The sequence below is a fragment of the Sapajus apella genome, unplaced genomic scaffold (genome assembly GCF_009761245.1).
Source record: "Sapajus apella isolate SASKATOON/1434 unplaced genomic scaffold, GSC_monkey_1.0 scaffold32, whole genome shotgun sequence".
NCBI classification, from domain to species: Eukaryota; Metazoa; Chordata; class Mammalia; order Primates; family Cebidae; genus Sapajus; species Sapajus apella.
This window is the reverse complement of record NW_022436972.1, coordinates 9,180,651-9,198,909: the sequence shown is the minus strand read 5'-3', so window position 1 is coordinate 9,198,909 and position 18,259 is coordinate 9,180,651. Positions and strand designations below refer to the sequence as shown.

At 35.8% G+C, this 18,259-nt stretch overlaps 1 protein-coding gene across 16 annotated transcripts in view; it reads right to left on the bottom strand.

Moving 5' to 3' along the window:
- The window catches only part of NBEA (neurobeachin), a 713,110-nt gene that overhangs the window by 113,203 nt on the left and 581,648 nt on the right, over nucleotides 1–18,259 (bottom strand). For all 16 annotated transcript variants that reach the window (XM_032294855.1, XM_032294857.1, XM_032294861.1 and 13 more), the window contains 3 exons: nucleotides 5,493–5,610; nucleotides 5,071–5,173; nucleotides 1,029–1,144 (listed from right to left, as the gene is read on the bottom strand). In XM_032294855.1, coding sequence (XP_032150746.1) covers nucleotides 1,029–1,144; nucleotides 5,071–5,173; nucleotides 5,493–5,610 — 337 coding nt within the window. The remainder of the gene's footprint in view (nucleotides 1–1,028; nucleotides 1,145–5,070; nucleotides 5,174–5,492; nucleotides 5,611–18,259) is intronic.

Sequence of the window (18,259 nt, the reverse complement as noted above, 5' to 3'; positions counted from 1 at the left end):
ATGCATATGAATAAATGCATGCATATATGAACATATATACACAAATGTATTGGAATTAAAATTAAAACGCATTTTAATATATCAAATAGCTTTATTCCATTTTGTGGACAAATCAATTTTTCTTATCTATTTAACACATACCTATGTTACCCATATTTAATATATACCTATAGTATCCATATTCACGCTTATGTATGATAGATTAAAAAGGGGTAATATTACAGTTATATTTTTAAAGTAATGATTCAGAGATGAACACTGCTCTAAATACACAGTTTTGAGCATTCATTCATAAGAAAACAATAATTATGGTAGGCATATTTATTTATGTTGGTTATTTAAATTGATCTAATTGCAAAAACTTTCAGTAGAGCCTGGCAAACTCTTTGTAATTCAACCTGAATAAGAGCTTTTGGAGCTTAACTTAAGAAAAAAGATGAAGTACTTAAATCTCATAGACAGGTTTAACCACCGACAACCACTGATTTAGCAGAAAACAATGCCACTAACTTCTTTTGATTTACAAGCATGATACTGTCGAGGTTGATGACAGTTACTCATAATTTAGCAAATGTAATCTGATTTTGTATTTTTATTTGAAGATTTTAAGAAAAAAGATGCTGTAACCTAATCATGCCATAATCCAGGTGACATCTGTACTAGGCAGAATCCTGTTGTTATTCTCCTGTCTAGCTGCTATCGCTGAGAATGACAAAGTAGTGAAATTACTTTTCCCATTATTATTTCCAGACACTCTGGCAATGGTTTGTTGACTCTAATAAACCTTCAGACAAAGCTGTCAGCAAAGGAAATGGCAGAAGGAGAGCAAGAAAAAGACTCTTCAACAATAAATGCATCTAAAAGTTTGGTATGAGCTTGTACAGTTTCTGATAAAATTTAATGTGAGTGCTTCAAAATTTACTCTAATGCTGCATTTGAATTCCATAGAGAAAAAATATATTATATCAGGCCACAATACCATGATTTTGATGAACATAAATATATTATTAAAGAATGAGACGTCTTACCTGCAATAGTATTAAGAAACATCAAATATTCGAAGTTTGAAATTTCCCTTCTTTGCCAGCGCTGAGTCATATTGGAAGATTTATAAAGCTGTCGAGGAGTGGCCAATGATATCCTCCTAGCAAATAAGCACACCGTAACAAACACAGTCTCTTTAATTCATAGTTGAAAAAAATCTAATATAAACTAATACATTGGTTTGATACTTAATTTTAAATAATTTATGATGTATCCTTCTTAGTTGAATTAGAAAATACATTTTAATTGTAGAAATTAGCAATATTTGAGAATTCTATTATAGAGAAGATGCACTTAATTACTCAGGATAAAATAATCTGAAAGCAATCTTATTTGTAAAAACAGCTGCAAATGAGTATTTTACAAATCAACAAGAAAAAAAAGTAAAACTATACTCAAGACAAATCAAGTAGCTTTTAAACAACACAGCAAATCTGCTCCATGTTAACTAGCTAGGTAGGTAGGTAGTTGGGTACCTGCTTACACGCATTTGACTTAATGTCAATGAACTTCTTAGACTCGCCTTCATATACAGAGTGTGCACACATGCACAGCCTCTGCCCATACAATATATATCCCTGCAATGATGTAAAATATAAACAACTGGGAACTTTGAAAAATGCATGGGTCCAGAAGAAGAAGGGACATAAGAACAGCCTAAAGGAATAAACCGTGATAATTGGTGCAAATTATGAAACTTTCCAGGTTCAATGTGTTCATCTAAAAATAATGAAAGTGGTTGTATTTAGAAAAGTATGACAAAGCTATTGGGTTTTTAAACCGATTGACAGAGGTTCTCAAACTTTTTCAATTCATGGCACCTTTAGCATCTCCATAATTTTTCATTTCTCTTGCTCCTTGGCCAAGAGAAATATCTTATAGTTCCGTTTATTAGGTAGTTAGCTCTAAACAACTCAATAAATATTTAACATCTTAACAACTTAGTAGCTATTTGAAAATATAATACTCATAAACTTAAAGAGAATTACTTATATTTCATTCTTAAATAACCACATTCACTAATGGGGTGTGTATGCCTGTTGGACACTGCACAGCTTCTGAAACCTTGGAATCAGATCTGACACCACCATATTCATTTCCGTTCCACACTGATTTTTTATGTGGTTCTTGTTTTTGAAGACAGTAACCACCAAACACCAGTTTCACAGAGGTGTCACTGAAAAGAATTAAGCCTTATCTAATCATTCTAAGTTGAAACTTGGAACTAACTCAAGCATATAGATTTTGTGTGGTATCTGACAAATGTTGATGTTTTTCCCTAAAAAAAATTAAAAATGCCCTGCAGCAAACCTGGGAATTCATTGTGATATCTCAGGACTCCTTGGTGTCCAGTTTGAGTACAGAGTTAAGGCTATTTCTGTTACTAATGGATTATTAACAAATATTTCTATTCATATGGTATCTTAATAGGCATCGCCTTGTATGTAGCACAAGAGATTATCAAAATATCTCTTGCAAAGATATTTTCCCCATTTTATGGTAGATAAGAGTATTATTCTGCTTGAGTAGTGTCATTCATTCTTTCAACCAGTATTTACTGAATTCCTACTAAGTGCGAGGCTTGCTTATTGTTACTCAGCTGCGGCAGGTTTAAGCCTAGATGCAGTGTCTCCCCAGTGCCACGTGGTACTTCTAAGGATGCGTATCTCAGGAAGTATATAAAACTGAGTCTGTGAGAATATTATTAGGAAACTAATAATTAGTTGGGCTTTTGGTGGGGGGAAACAAGTCAAGGACAACAAAAGGATGTTTGAAGATAGAATGGCATTATGGATTACAGAGAGGCCAAAACTACTGAACCTCTCTTTTGTTTTCAGTTTTCTTATGAAGAATGAACGTCCAGCTGGGCATGGTGGCTCTTGCCTGTAATCCCTGCACTTTGCGGGGCTGAGGTGGGTGGATTGCCTGAGTCCAAGAGTTCCAGACCAGCCTGGGCAACACGGTGAAACGCCATCACTACAAAAAATACAAAAATTAGCTGGGCGTGGTGGCACATGTCTGTATTCCCAGCTACTTGGAGGGTGAGGTGGGAGGATCCCTTGAGATTGGGGAGGTCAAGACTGCAGTGAAGCTGAGATTGCACCATTGCACTCCAGCCTGGGCAACATTAAGTGAGACTCTGTCTTACCAAAAAAAAAAAAAAAAAAAAAAAAGTTCTAAAAGCCAAAAAGAGACCAAACGTGGTTAAAAGGGAAGCAATACTCATAATAGTTAAGAAATATAATAAAAGACCTTATGATTGTTTTAAATGAATTCTAGTCCAGACAAGTCAAAGAATACTGAGAGAAATTATACATGCCATACAGAAATCCCTATTAGTAATCTTTTAGGAATCATGGTCATTGAGAAAGATGCCAGAAGACAGGAGATTATTCTTAAAAAGGAAAAAGTTAGACCTATTCGTAAGTTCTTAATGTCAATTCCTGAGTAAATTCTTGAATTGATGATTAAACAAACAGTATGTAAGCACTTGGGAAAGGAAGTAATGATTATTATGAGTCAGCTTATATTCAATAAGAACAAGTCTTGCAAAACTAACCTCGTTTTCTTTGATAGATTAAATGCATTTTTCTTTGACCTGTATTTTATATAAGTGCTTCATTATCTACTAATATCTTAATCTTGTCGTTCTACTAGCAAATATCCTGAGCATGTGCACACATGCCAGTGAGTTGGTCTTACACTGTAAGCTTAAGGAGAATGGATAAGTTGCAATACAAGGTAACCTCAGCTGAATAGCACTTAAAAAGCACTGCTGCAATTAGGCACTGTGCTAGGTCTTGTAGATTAAAGGATAAATAAAACACAGTCCCTGTCTTTCAAATGTCTGTAGCCTATTTAAGGAAGGCTAGACAAAGATTAGTTCTCCTTTCCATCCATACAGTGCTGTGCAATAATTCTCAAGGACATAACAGTCCATGTGGTTGACACTGTTGTATCTACCTAAAGTCAATCTCCCTTTGTTCTTTATCAATAGAAGTCCTCTTTTGTTTATGTAGGAGCTGGCAAGGAATCAGAATTTATATTCTCCATAAATCCCAAGGAATGATTGGGCTAAGCCAACTAACTCACACCTTTTTTGCAGTGATAATTTTAGGGATCGGAAGGTGAATCTATTCTGGCCAAAGGAACTTGAGATAAAGATTGCTTTAGGCTTCTGAGAAATATATTCCTTCCTAAAACAGAGAAGTTTAAAGAGAAATCCTTTGTGTCTTTTTCCTACTGTAATTCAGTTGTGTGAACATGTGGTGTCTGGAGAATTAGTGGTGATTTTGTGAGTACAAAGCCAACAGAGTTCTGACATCATTGAAGGTCTGAACGAATTCTGGCAGCACCTTAACTCCAGATCTTTTATATTAAACACACACATCAAAATACCCTATTGTTTAAGCCTTTTTCAGTCAGGTATTCTGTTACTTGGAGCCAAAAACAGATAAACTGATAACAGCAATATATATAATTACTATGTTTTCTACTTAGATTAGTATCTTTTAACAATACAAGATCTCAAAATGATCCTTCTAAAATACCAAGATGAAAATCTAGAAAATGTGGTTACAACTATACCATAATTAATGATTATTACCCTCAATAAACTCTAAGGGTTTTATTGCTTTAATGAAGAAGCATTTATATATAGCATTTACAAAAACATTATTTATATGCTATTACATAGCAATTACTAATTTACGTTCTTGAAGCTTTTGGTATGTTTCTTGTAAGATTTCAACAAGCAAGAATGTCTTAATTATATGCTAGCTATGATATGCAATCAAGTTTTTTACTTTCTTATTTACATGTATTAAATAAAATTCTGCCCTAACCATTCTGTCATTCTCAAAATAGCTATTTTCATAACCCTTATCCCTACAAATAACCTTCAGAGCAAGAAAATTCTTTGGTCTCTGAAATAATTATAGTGTTATAACCACATTTACATTGCTATCATATTGAGATTGAAATACATTAAGAAGCCATTGATAATGTGTAATATGATATAATTACCTGGCTTGTGGCAAACCATAGCTGGTCCCTACTCCAACCCGAGGCAAGCTATAGACAACCTTTTTTACTGTTGCTTGATCAGGGAAATTAAACATAACTGAGGCTGTGGTAAGAAGAAAAAAAACAGGAAAGTTAGCTGTCAACTTTATAAATCATCTTCAGGTGCCTATCATGATTTAATTGTAAAGGCAATAAGCCTTCATGGAAAATCAGCTTTCAGTACAACTTTATCCATGAGAAACCTAGGGTTAACATTTCAAACAAATTCATTCTTTTTTTAGTTTTTTAAAAATAATTTTTGTTTTTTTAAGCTAGAGTATATCAGAAACACAGTAGGAAAAATCAAGACATTATCATACCATGTAAGTAAATAATATCTAAATATGAGCACATTTTCTTTCAAAATATTTAAGGGAACTTACTTCGGTTTGCCATAAATACTTCCAAAGCAGTGTTTTGCAGAAGGTAACGTCTTGAAAATACAGCTCGTATCTCGCTGAACATCCATTTTCCATGAAGTCCCTCAGTGTATGCAAGAACCTAAAGTAAAAACAGTTTAAAGGGACATGTCAATCAATAAAATACGAATTTAAGACCTACTCTCACAGTATCTTAGTAAAAGTCAGAAAATTAGAAATGAATTCATGGTCTATCACAACATTGTCAATAATTTGATACTTCGTATTTGCAAACTTTCTGCCCTTCTAAATTGTCTTGGTTGGCTCTTGATGGAGTAGAAAAACTGTATGTTCAAGGAGACCCTGTGACTTAAAACCAAAAATATGTTCTCACTTTTGGGTCTTTTATATAATTAACTAGACCAGGTGACCACCTGTGAGACATATATTATTGGCTCTTTCCATTATCATTTCTCCCCTTTCTTCCTTGCTTAGTGGAAGCCCAGTTATCCCCAGAGTGTCCATAGAGTCAACCCCAGTCAATGGATCATGGCTGGTCTAATTCAGGGGTCAGCAGACTTTTCTGTAAAAGGTCAGAGAGTGAATATATTTAGGCTTTGCACGCTAGATGGTCTTACTTGCAACTACTCAGTTTTGCTATTGTAACATGAAAGGAGCCATAGACAACGTGTAAATAAAGGGGTATAGAAGAGTTCCAACAAAATTTTATTTACAAAAAGTATGAGCTGGGTAGAGTCTGGCTGATGATATTCCCTGCTTCCCCAAATTCCCTAGTATATTTGCTGGAGGACATTAGGCCAAGCACTGATTAATGAGATCAAAGCCAAAAGCAGTTGAGGATGTTTGAGAAAAGCTGATGAAATGAGTCACATGTAGCTGGCACACCCCTTTGCCCTTCTAGCTTGAATGGAGATGTGACGGGCTGAAACTGTAGCAGCAATTGTGTAACTATGAGAGGAAGGTTAGTTCTAATATTGAGCTACTGAAACAATGACAGCAACCATCCATATCTAGACTCTGGTTACCATGTATCTAATCTGTATTTGATTAAGCTACTGTCTTCAAGTCTGCAACAAGCACATTCCTTCCTGATACACCAATTTACATTGACAATTCATAGAGGCTTTGTCTACTTGCTTTGGTATATGCTACTGCACTTTGCTTTGGTGGAAATGAAAACAGTTACCGAGTTTTACATATATTATATTCCTTAAGCTTTGAAAACAAGTTATAAAGTTCCTTTTTACATTTCCTTTCTCTAGGAAATATATATGTGTATAATGTTTTGGACTTTAATTTTCAAAAATCCCATTTTGTAACCCTTAATTCAGTTTCTGTCTTTCTGTAGACATTAAAAGGTTTCTGGAGGCAGTCAGATGTCTATTTAAACCCTAAAACACTTTGGAGCCATTCAGATTCCTATGTAAATCTCAGCTCTGCTATTTACCAACTATAGGATTTTGAAAAAATTATTTAACTCCATCTGGTTTTTGGCACCTGAAAAACAGTGATAATGATACCTAGAAATGGTTAGTTTAAGCAGAGACAAAGAATATGAAGTTCATGGCTCTGGCTATTAAGTTCCGTTCATGAATTTTTATCTCCTTGTTGTTGAGCATCATGTGACAACTGGTTTTTGGTTTCGAAATGCATTTTGGTTTTTAAAGACATTGCACAAAAGGGTTATAATAACTTGCCACAATTTATTCCTATAAATTCTTAGCTGGCTATAATGGTTTCCATATTTGAATTTCATAGACCAGCGTTAAGTTTTAAAAAGGAAAGGAATACTGATGCAGGATTAACATTTTATTTTATTCTGTCAAGTAGAAAACTTTTTAAGACTACACAGCCACAACAACAAAATCTATCTTCAGCTATAACCATTATTTCACTAAGAAAATAAAAATATTATGGCCATTTAAAAAAACAGTAAAATGAACATAATATCAGAAAAGAATTACAGATCTTCTCACGAAAGCTGTGTTGGCTCCCTTACACCAAGTGTTACCACAGAAAGACATCTGTATCTGTATTTCTAGTTCTAGATATGTAGATATCTCACATATGTATACACACACAGTCATATTTTGACTCATCTGGAGCTATGGTGTAACGAAAATTTGACAAAGCGTTTCCTTCCATTAAGCATGTTATCAGTTTTTATATTATAGCAAGCAGGTGGCTCCAAAAAGCATGTTAGTTTGACTCTTTAAGTGCACAATGTAAAACTCTATTTTATAATCTGTGCCAATTATTAATTTCTGGCCTTCCATGTCCAAATTCATCCTTAATTGCTTGCTCTGTGAAAATGAACCTGTGCCAGTAAAATATTTTTCTTTTGCTACCTAGCATAGCATTAAACTTTGTCAGGAAAGCGCACTGAAGAGGCCACATGGGAGAAAGGGTTTTTGTTCCTCTCTGTTCTGGTGTGTTCACTCGGCAGGCTCCTGTTGTCCGGCACTGGCTCCTGGGATGCATGATGCCCCAGCACTCAGTGACCAGCAGTTTTCTCAGTACTCCCCTCACCCCGAGCCATTTTGTAGCACAGTGTTTCTGGTGAGACACGTCCCATCAATGGTTTCACCAACTCCCTGGACGGTGAATTTTTGGAAGCTTCCAGAAGGCAGAGCTTTCAGAAGGCAGAAGTGACTTCTCTACCATTCAGTGAACTACAGCCATGCCTTCCCCAACAAGCCCGGGGGTTTCCGTAACAGCCCTCAGGGTACTGGCTACTCCTCATATGTGATATTCTTTAGAGTTATCTTTATTTCTTAGTAGCCATTCCCTTGTTCCTCCAATCTCCTGGCATAATTTATTTTTTAATCATATTACACTTTCCCTGTCTAAATTCCTCTCTGATTCCTCTCCACTGATTGGATCCCAACCAATACACAAAGTTTTCCTATCACCATTCTCTTTGCTCCAGCCTGGGACCATAATGGTCCTCAGGGACCCTCTGCAGAAAGAAAAAAAGAAACAAGATCAGTTAAGCTTGAAGGCAAAGAGGATAAGGAGAGATAATAAAATTAAAAGAAAATGATTTTTCAAGTAGCTTCTAATTGGCTTAAGAAGCAAATTCTGAAAGACAGATTCAAAGCTGTTTTGAACAATGGCAGCATTATTTAAATAAATGTATAGCTCTTACCAAAGAGGACATGGGAAGAAAAATTATTTATACATATGTTCTTATATGCTTTTCAAAAAATCTGCCTGATTACTTTACAATAACCTCTGTTATATTTAAGCATCTGAAATCTTAAAAGGGCTGATGAGAGACAATGTTCTGAGCTAGCCATAATTCCCTGCTAGGAATTATGGAGCCTATGGCCATTTTCTTTCTTTTTTCTTTTTTTTTTTATAGCAAACTTCTCCTGCTTTCCCTGCTTGTTTCCTTCAAGACTGATTATGAAATAAAATTATCCTAAAATTTCTTTATTTAAAAAAAGTTTCATTCCATAATACATTTTTATATTTAAATAATTTTTAGATCTACTACTCTCAGCAGTCTTTTCTGATGTGCAATTTTTAGATCTACTACTCTCAGCTGTCTTTTCTGATGTGCAATTTAAGAGTTATCATGTAACTCTCTTTTCTATTTTATCAATTTGGTGTCTTTTTTTTTTTTTTTTTTTTTTGAGCCGGTGTCTCATTGTGTTGGCCATGCTGTAGTGCAGTGGCACCACCTCGATTCACAGTAACCTCTGCCTCCTGGTTTCATGTGATTCTCCTGCCTCAGCCTTCTGAGTAGCTGGAACTACAGTGTGTACCACCAAACCTGGCTAATTTTTGTATTTTTAGTAGAGACGGGGCTCCACCACATTGGCCAGGATGGTCTCAAACTCCTGACCTCAAATAATCAGCCCATCACCTCAGCTTCCTAAAGTGCTGGGGTTACAGGCGTGAGCCAGCATACCTGGCCTATTTTATCATTGTTTTAATTCTGCACATGAAAATGATTAATTGTCTTAATTGTTTTTTGTCTGTCCCCTCCCTGTGATATGAAAGTTCCATGAGAACAGTACTCTCTCATCTATCCTATTCACTGTTCAATACATGGTACCTAAAATAGTTGTGCTCCACATACATTTGTTTATTTAATAAATCACAATGGGAAACTGATAGAAATAATACACATGGGGAAGGTTCTAAAGAAATCTGACAAAATGTGTGCATTTTTGACTCCTCTGCTAACCCCAGAAGCTCTCTCTAATGTGGCCTTCAGACTTCTCATGCTTATGTCCTAATGGTAGAGTCCACCAAACACCTCTACTGACTTTAATCAAGAACCAAAAAAGCAATCTAAACAGAGCTGGTTTCCCTTTTCTAGTAGTTTAATTTGTACTACCATAGAACTTCTGACTGGCTTAGATTCCATTCTGAGAAGACACTACCTTTACAAAAAAGGATTCCTTGACTCCAAAGGAGTTATGGAAGGGCTTTACGCTAAGCAATTTTGACCTGATGTTATAGACTTATGCCTCTCACATGAGAAAATGTATATTAAGGTGTGTCAAAGAATATCATCTGTACTCCTCTTGAGCATCAGTTTTATTTCTGGTAAAACATTTTTGTAGTAAAATTAACACGGGCTGGATAAAATGCAAAAACGAATGAACTGTTAAGATAAAACAGTGGTACTCAGATAAATGTCATCACTGTGGCTTCCGTGGACCATACCCCAAGGCTCCTTGGCCCTGCTCTGCTCACAGGCAATGGGAAAGTCCTGAAGCTTAGCAGGAAGGTGGCAGAGTGAGATCTGAGGTACAGCACTAGGGAGGGACATGGAAGATAGAGTGGAATGCTGTGGGACGGGGGTGCAGGGACAATGACTGGATGGGATGCTACTTAAGCAGGCAAGTGATGAGGAATTAATCTGTATACATTACATACATGTAAAGGAATATCAATCATAGTTGATTACTACATTTATGGCACATGTCTATAAAAATCTGGGCATCAAGCCCAGGTCTAAAAAATTTGGGCATCAAGCCCAGCCCTGGGTATCAAGCCCTGATACTATAAAATTGTCTGTTTTATTTATACCTTTACTAGTTACATAATTTTCTATAAGTTTAAGGAAATTCTGTAATAATTCTTTAAGTTTGTTTTTTATTATAGTCCAAGATATTTTTCTAAGTCATTTGAGTACTTTCACATATACTTGAGGTTTGTGGTTTTGTTTTCTTTCTTAAGCCAAGCTTCCCATATCATCTAGCTTTTCCCTGCCTATTTTTTCAGATTATTTAATATACAATGAAATCTAATCAACAAATACTATCCTATCCAGTTTCATTTTCTGAGAACTGAATAAACACAATTTTTGAAACATCATATAGATCATAAGCAAGAATATTAAAGCATCTTGACCCCAAATCGTATGGAACTTTGTGATTTTCTTAAGTGACCATGGAACTATACTGAGCTAATTGCTTAATATCCAGAAGAAGTGAAGGGAGAGAGTTCATGCCAGCTTTATGCCCTGAGGCCTGCCCCATTCATTTATGAACTTTTGTTCACTTATGAAGTAAAGTACACAGAAAGTACATAGAAACTAAAGTACATACCAAGTAATACAACACAAATGTCATAGAAATCCCTTGTAAACCACCTACCCAAATGTGTGCTTAACACATATTATCTGATGATCATGTTGAAAAAAACAAGGCTGCTGTGCACTCATGTGTATCATACATGTATTTGCTGTCAGAAATATGTAAATGGCTGTCAAATCACAGATGAAAAAAGTTTCATCTTTTTTTCTTTTTAAGGAAGCGAAATATTGTGCAACCTAAAAAAGTACTTGTTTAGTGATAGCTTTGCTGATCTCTAATCATCTAACACATATATTAGCACAAGTATTACAAATTTTTTTCTTTGAATATGAAAAATCTAAATTTTGTTTCCAGTTGAATTTCCTATTATGAATTGATGAAAATGCTGCAGAAGGCTGGGCAAACTCTTTTCAGAGTTCCTAAGGTTGTCATATTCAATTGACACTTGCAATTTCATCAGTTTAATTAAAGGGCTTGTTGTGGTGCAATTTAAAGTTACAAATCCCTGTTACTTTTATAATTCCATATGAAATTGAAATCTGTGGCAATGGCTCAGGATTATAGCAAATATATTCAAGTAGAAGAGTTCAAAAGAAATTTCAGGTTCACACTCTATGTGATCATCCATGCTGTTTTTGAAACTGTCAGCTGAATGGAGAGGATTCCAAGACCCTGAGGGAAAGTCGAACTACAAGGTGGTAGAGGCTTGACTTCAAAAATGACCACGTGGAAGACCACCTCTGACTGATACCTGCTGTGTGGCACATGCAGTGAGGATGTGGGGAGCAACTATGGAGCACTCTCTTCCCACTTCTCACCACATGTCTTGGTAATGCTATTTTCCTATCAAAGACGTGGAGAAACACAAGATAGTGCATGTTCTCTTTCCCATCTCCTTTTTCACATTGCCATTCTCCTACTTAAAAAATAAAGTCCAGGCAGGGTGGCTCATGCCTGTAATCCTAGCACTTTGGGAGGCTGAGGTGGGCGGATCATGAGGTCAAGAGATTGAGGCCATCCTGGTCTACATGATGAAACCCTGTCTCTACTAAAAATACAAAAATTAGCTGGGTGTGGTGGCGCCTGCCTGTAAGGTAGTCCCAGCTACTTGGAAGGCTGAGGCAGGAGAATTGGTTGAACCTGGGAGGTGGAGGTTGCCGTGAGCCAAGATGGCACCACTGCACTGTATACTGGCAACAGAATGAGACTCCATCTCAAAAAACAAAACAAAACAAAACAAAAAATAAAATAAATGGTATTTCTCTATGGTATATTGATTGGGGTGTAAGATCTGCTGAGGGGTAGAAGCCTCAAATGGGATGATTCAAAATATCTGAGGGAGGCATTGGAAAGTGAATGTCCCCAGTGACTGGACTAAAAAAAATCCTTTTGCAAGTCAGATGTTTTCCCAGTTCTTTACTTTCAAAGAGGAGAAGTCGGATCTAAATGGGCTATCGATTGAGAGATAATTAAAAATAATTTCTGATGATATATCATTATGTGATATTTAGCACACAACTTGGAAGTAGAAAACATTGAGTAAATTGCTCTAATACAACTTCGACATCCTGTTTACTTATGTGAACAAGATTTTTCAACACCTTTGTGAAAAAGAAAGTTACAAGTAGCTCTAATATTGATTCCTGTATTGTTCTAGAAACAAGTAATATTCAAATGTGGATGTGTTAACTATTCATCTCTTTAAGAGATGAATTTCTAGCAGGGCGCCATATCTCAGCACTTTGGGAGGCCGAGGTGGGTGAATTATTAGGTCAGGAGACTGAGACCATTCTGGCTAACACAGTGAAACCCCATCTCTACTAAAAATACCAAAAAACTAGCTGGGCGTGGTGGCACACGCCTGTAGTCCCAGCTACTGGGGAGGCTGAGGCAGGAGAATTGCTTGAACCCAGGAGGCGGAGCCGAGATTGCGCCACTGCATTCCAGCCTGGCCAACACAGTGAGATTCCGTCTCAAAAAAAAAGTGATAAATTCCTAAGATAATTTTACTTTTATGCTTGATAATTATTTTTCAAAGTTCACAATGTATTTATGCTCTTGTATGATTGTATGCTAATAGCATTAGTAACAATTTATTTCAGAATAAAAATTTTAAATACTTAGAATTTTATGATCTCAGGAACCTAAAAAGTTAAAGTTTTAATCAGTAAGTATATCCACTTTTTTCAGAGTAGTATAATATAGTGATCAAAAAAGACTCACAAGCACAAATTGTTTTAGATTAGGTAAATTTGGGGGAAGGAATTGAAAGGAAGTATAAGTTGAAAGAGAAATTATATAAAATGTTCATTTCAAAAAAGAGCTTATTTGTATATTTTAAAACAGATAATAATAGTAATCAAATCACTATTCTACTTGATATATTTTATTCTACTGGATATATTTGAAAAGTATTATGACAATTTTATTTTAAAATAATAATATTTGGAACATACTGGGTATCATGTCTTTTTAAAATATTTAAACTTATGGAAAATTTTAATTGTTAACATGTGCAACGTGGTATAGAGCTTTACAAAATTATTTTACCATACTGGTGAAGAAAAGAGAACAACTGCTATAGGCCACTCCTACACAATAAAGAAATCTTCAAATATCTGATAGAAGAGTTTCACTTTAGCCTTTTATTCAATTAATAACAAATACAATCATCAAAACAAAATTGTCAAGGGCAGGCACTATAGTCAGTAAAATGTAATATGGACCAAAAGATTGATCACAGAACCAAATCATTTCCTAAAACTTACATGGAAAAGAATTAATAAAAACAATTCAGTAGTATAAAATTGAAAATGGGGAAAAATGGAAATGGCTTAACTGTGAGGCAAACAAAAATAATCAAGAAATAAAGCTGGAAAAATGAAGGTTTCCAGAAAATATATCCTCAATAAAAATTAAACAATGTTGCTATAATTCTGAGGTTAAACATTCCTAAGCACAGCCATTATTGGTACATGGGCATGTGGGTATACAGTAGGGTCAAAGCATCTTACAATTAGGGAAATTATAGGCAGCTCATCCATAGAGGACTTCTGATTTAAAAACTTGATTTTTTTTTTCTCTAATTCATCAATCTATGAACCTGCTTACCTTAGACTTAAGGCTTCCCCTGGGTCTACCTCTCTTATTAGTTGTGAGACCTCAGGCAAGATACTTAATTTTTGATGTTTCAGTTTTCTTATCCAAAGATAGGGAAAAAATAATGGTGCCTAACTTCCTGGGGTCGTTGCGAGATTGAATGAGATATTAGCAGCTCCTTTTAAAAAATGCTCAGCACAGTGCCTGGCACACAGGAAGTGCTGAACAAATGTTAGCCTACTATGGCAATTATTCCCTACCTTTTTGTGCATGTGGACAGACACACACACATACACGCAGACACCCCTGCGGATCTCTGGTTCTCATCTTTGTCGATGACATCACCAAAAAGGATGTAGAAAATTTGGACCACAGCATATAACCTTTTACTGAACTAAAAGCCACATTTATTGTTTCTTTAACAGTAGTTTGTATTCTAGACGTTACTGGAATCTTAGTACTAATCTCTTAACTATGAAGCCCAGTATTTGGGACATCAGCTACCAGTCCCATGATTAGTAGTGATAAACTGTAAGAAGGCTTCTTTTTACTTTAAAAAGAGTCCATAATTAGGTCAGCTCTTTTCTACCAAGTGTCCTCATGAGTTATCAATTTTATTTTTCTTCAGTTATTTTCATTTAACAAATATTTATCAGCTGACCATTATGAGCCAATGTTGAACAGGAGAATCAGAGCTCCTGATCTCCAGGAGTTCACAGTCTGGTGGAAAATCACAAATAATGGAAAGAGGCAGGGGAGTGGGAAAAAGGAAGTCCCAAGCAGAAGGAACAACGCATATGTAAACATGTAGTAAATATACACAAACACAGTGCTGAGAGGCAGGGGCAATGGGCCCAGACTGTGTGCATATATTGTAAGGGGCCAAGAGGTGAAAAATAAAGTAAGAACAATAAAGGGTGAGTGAGCAGCAGGATATGGGGCTGGATCTCATAACCCACATTAGAGTTTGGACTCTGGTCTGAGAAAAATGGAAAAGTGGAGAGCTGCTATAAGATTTTTAACAAAGCAAGAGGTGATACAATGAAACTTGCACTTTTGAGATCCTTGCCGTGGCTGCATGTAGATGCCAACTGGACTACAGAAATGAAATACTGTTCCAAATCTATGTAAATGGTATCTTATATCCATTAGTAAAGAACCAGGAACTACTCAAAACAGAATTATTTGTACTTCTTCTTACATTGTGGCAGGTACTTTTAAATTGATCTATCTTATTACATAAATGCCCTAAAAATATACTTAATGAGGGTAGAGACTGAGTTGTATTCTATTTTTGTATTCCTTATAGAACTTGCACATAGAAAGAACTCAATTTTTGTTGAGTAAAATATTTTAAAATTTAATTTACAAACAAACTGAGTTGCAGCTGAAGTCCTCTGTGTCTACTTCATCTACTCTCAAATCATCGTAAAACTGTCAAAATTAAAAATGATGCTGGCACAGTTGCTTCATTTTTGTTCTACTCATGAGAGTGTCCTTATGTGTAAATATTGTATCTTTGGCTGTGTTTCCTCATTTTCTCAAATTTGGCATACTCTAAAATCTTAAATGTTTCTCTCTGCTACTATTTTAAAAAGGGATGAGGTGGGGAGACCAGAACTCTATATTACTGAAAAGAACCAAATTTCTAGTTTCCAGTATTTATTTTCATTTCTATACTGAATATACTAACTTCTCTTTGCATTATTCTGCATACTGCCAATTTTTAAACTAGTTATATTTATGTCTTCTCTCTATAGACTGACTTATTTTCTTCCATTTCAGATCATTTGCAGTTCTGGGTTAAAGGTTTTTGTTTTAGCTAATTTGGTAGTAGGGTCTGGTTTTATAGATATTATAAGTTGTCAAGGCAAATTATTTTCTCTTTTTGAAAATATTTCATATTCAAATTTTAGATACAACCAGAATGAAACAAGATTATAGGGTAGAGCTTCAGTAATGATTGTTGCAATAGTCAAACATGCTTTAACTAAAAAAAAATTTTTTCTTTTCTCTAGTTAACATTTCTTTATGTTAAGCTAGAGAAAACGGCATGTATTACAAATACTGGTGCACTTTTTAATTTTAATATATTTAAAAAAAATTCATATCCTAACGTCATGAAAATCAAAATCATAGAACAGTTTATGCATATTAAGCATATATACTATGGTACACAGTAGGTACTTAAAAAGTGGCAAATATGATTATTAAAAGTAGAATAAAATCTCCTATTTAGCCACAATGTGCATTCTGCCTCAACTTTTTTTTTTTTTTTGAGACAGAGTCTTGCTCTGTCACCAGGTGCCAGGCTGGAGTGCAGTGGCTGGATCTCGGCTCACTGCAACCTCCGCCTCCAGGGTTCAGGCAATTCTCCTGCCTCAGTCTCCTGAGTAGCTGGGAATACAGGCGTGTGCCACCATGCCCAGCTAATTTTTTTGTATTTTTAGTAGAGACAGGGTTTCACCACGTTGGCCAGGATCATCTGGATCTCTGACCTTGCAATCTGCCTGCCTCGGCCTCCCAAAATGCTGGGATTATAGGCTTGAGCCACCGCACACGGCCTAGCCTTGCTCTTAAATTCTAACCATCCTGAACACTTCTCAGCTCCCCAGCGTGCCATCATGTTCTGCCACACTTCTGTGCCCCTGCAAATTTCTTCTGACTGGCAGATCCTTTCTGATTTTGTTTTTCTGATTAACTTCTACTAATGATTAAGCTAGGAGACCCTGCTGCTCCCACTGAGACCCCTGAATCTTTTTATAAAAAGGTACCCTGTACCTTTTAAAAATATTTACCAAACTATAATTGTTGGTTGACTTCTAGTGTCTCCCACTAACCTATGAACTCACTGAGGGCAGGAATTCTGTGTATTTCTGCATTCTTCCTACCAAGCACAGAACCTAGCACATAGCAGTAATTTAACATACTAATGAATTACAAATACTTTTCTTTATTTTTATTTAGTGATAAACACGTGTAAAAAGTTTTTGATCTACATGGTCTATAATGATTGAAACCAACCATATTAAAATATTCCAGAGTGATTCTCAATTTGTTATGGACTGGAGAGAACACGGGTGATGCCCTCTTCTGAAAAGTTCCTTTATACCATGTTTATTACCAATGATGTCACCACCCTGGATTGAACCAGGATGAGTAGCTAATATAAAGGTACAGGTTAAGCATCTCTAATCTAGAAACACAAAATCCAAAATGTTCCCAAATAGGAAACTTTTTGAGTGCTAACATGAAGCCACAAGTAGAAAATTCCACAACTGACCTCATGTGACAGGTCACAGTCAACAGGTAGGCATGTGACATACTGTTTATTCAGTGTCCTCACGGGGTTTACTGTGCAGCATCCTACCTTCTAATCAAAACCGAGCATGGCAGGTGGAGACTGAAAGCCTGCACTGTCTGTTGTTGCTGCTGTTTAACAGCTGACCCAGGTATTCTGTGATGCTACCGTGCTGCTGTTACACTGAACACATTGTTTTTACACTGTGTTAATGGTGTGTCATTTTTTTTTACTGTTATGTATGTATTATGAATAAGTGTAAGGAAATGCTTTCTTATCAGTAGCATATAAATTCATTGTCAGAAATGATAACGATGTCACATAACCACAGACTGTCCACATGAGTGGCTGAGGTAGTGACACCTTTGCTTTTGATGGTTCAATATACAAACTTTGCTTCATGCACACAAATATTGTATAATACTACATTCAGTCTAAATGTATAAGCTGTATGAAACATAAATAAACTTTATTTTTAGAGGTAGGTCCCATCCCTGAAATGTCTCATTATATATATCCAAAATGTGAAAAAAATTCAAAATCTGCAACACTTCTGATCCCATGCATTTGAGACAAGGGATACTCCACTTGCAGTCATCTAAGTAGGGTAACCACAGCCTGATTGTGAAAACTATCAGAGCCGTGAGATCACAAATTTGGCTGGCTGATCCAATCAGAGAATATCTCTTCATTTTTGAATTTGAGATATTCAGAGACAGCCTGAACAGGACAGTGGGAAGAAGCCAGAAGACAGCAAGAAAGCAGTCAATAAAAATCATAAGGCAGCAGGAGTTCTGAGGAAGCAGAGCCAACAC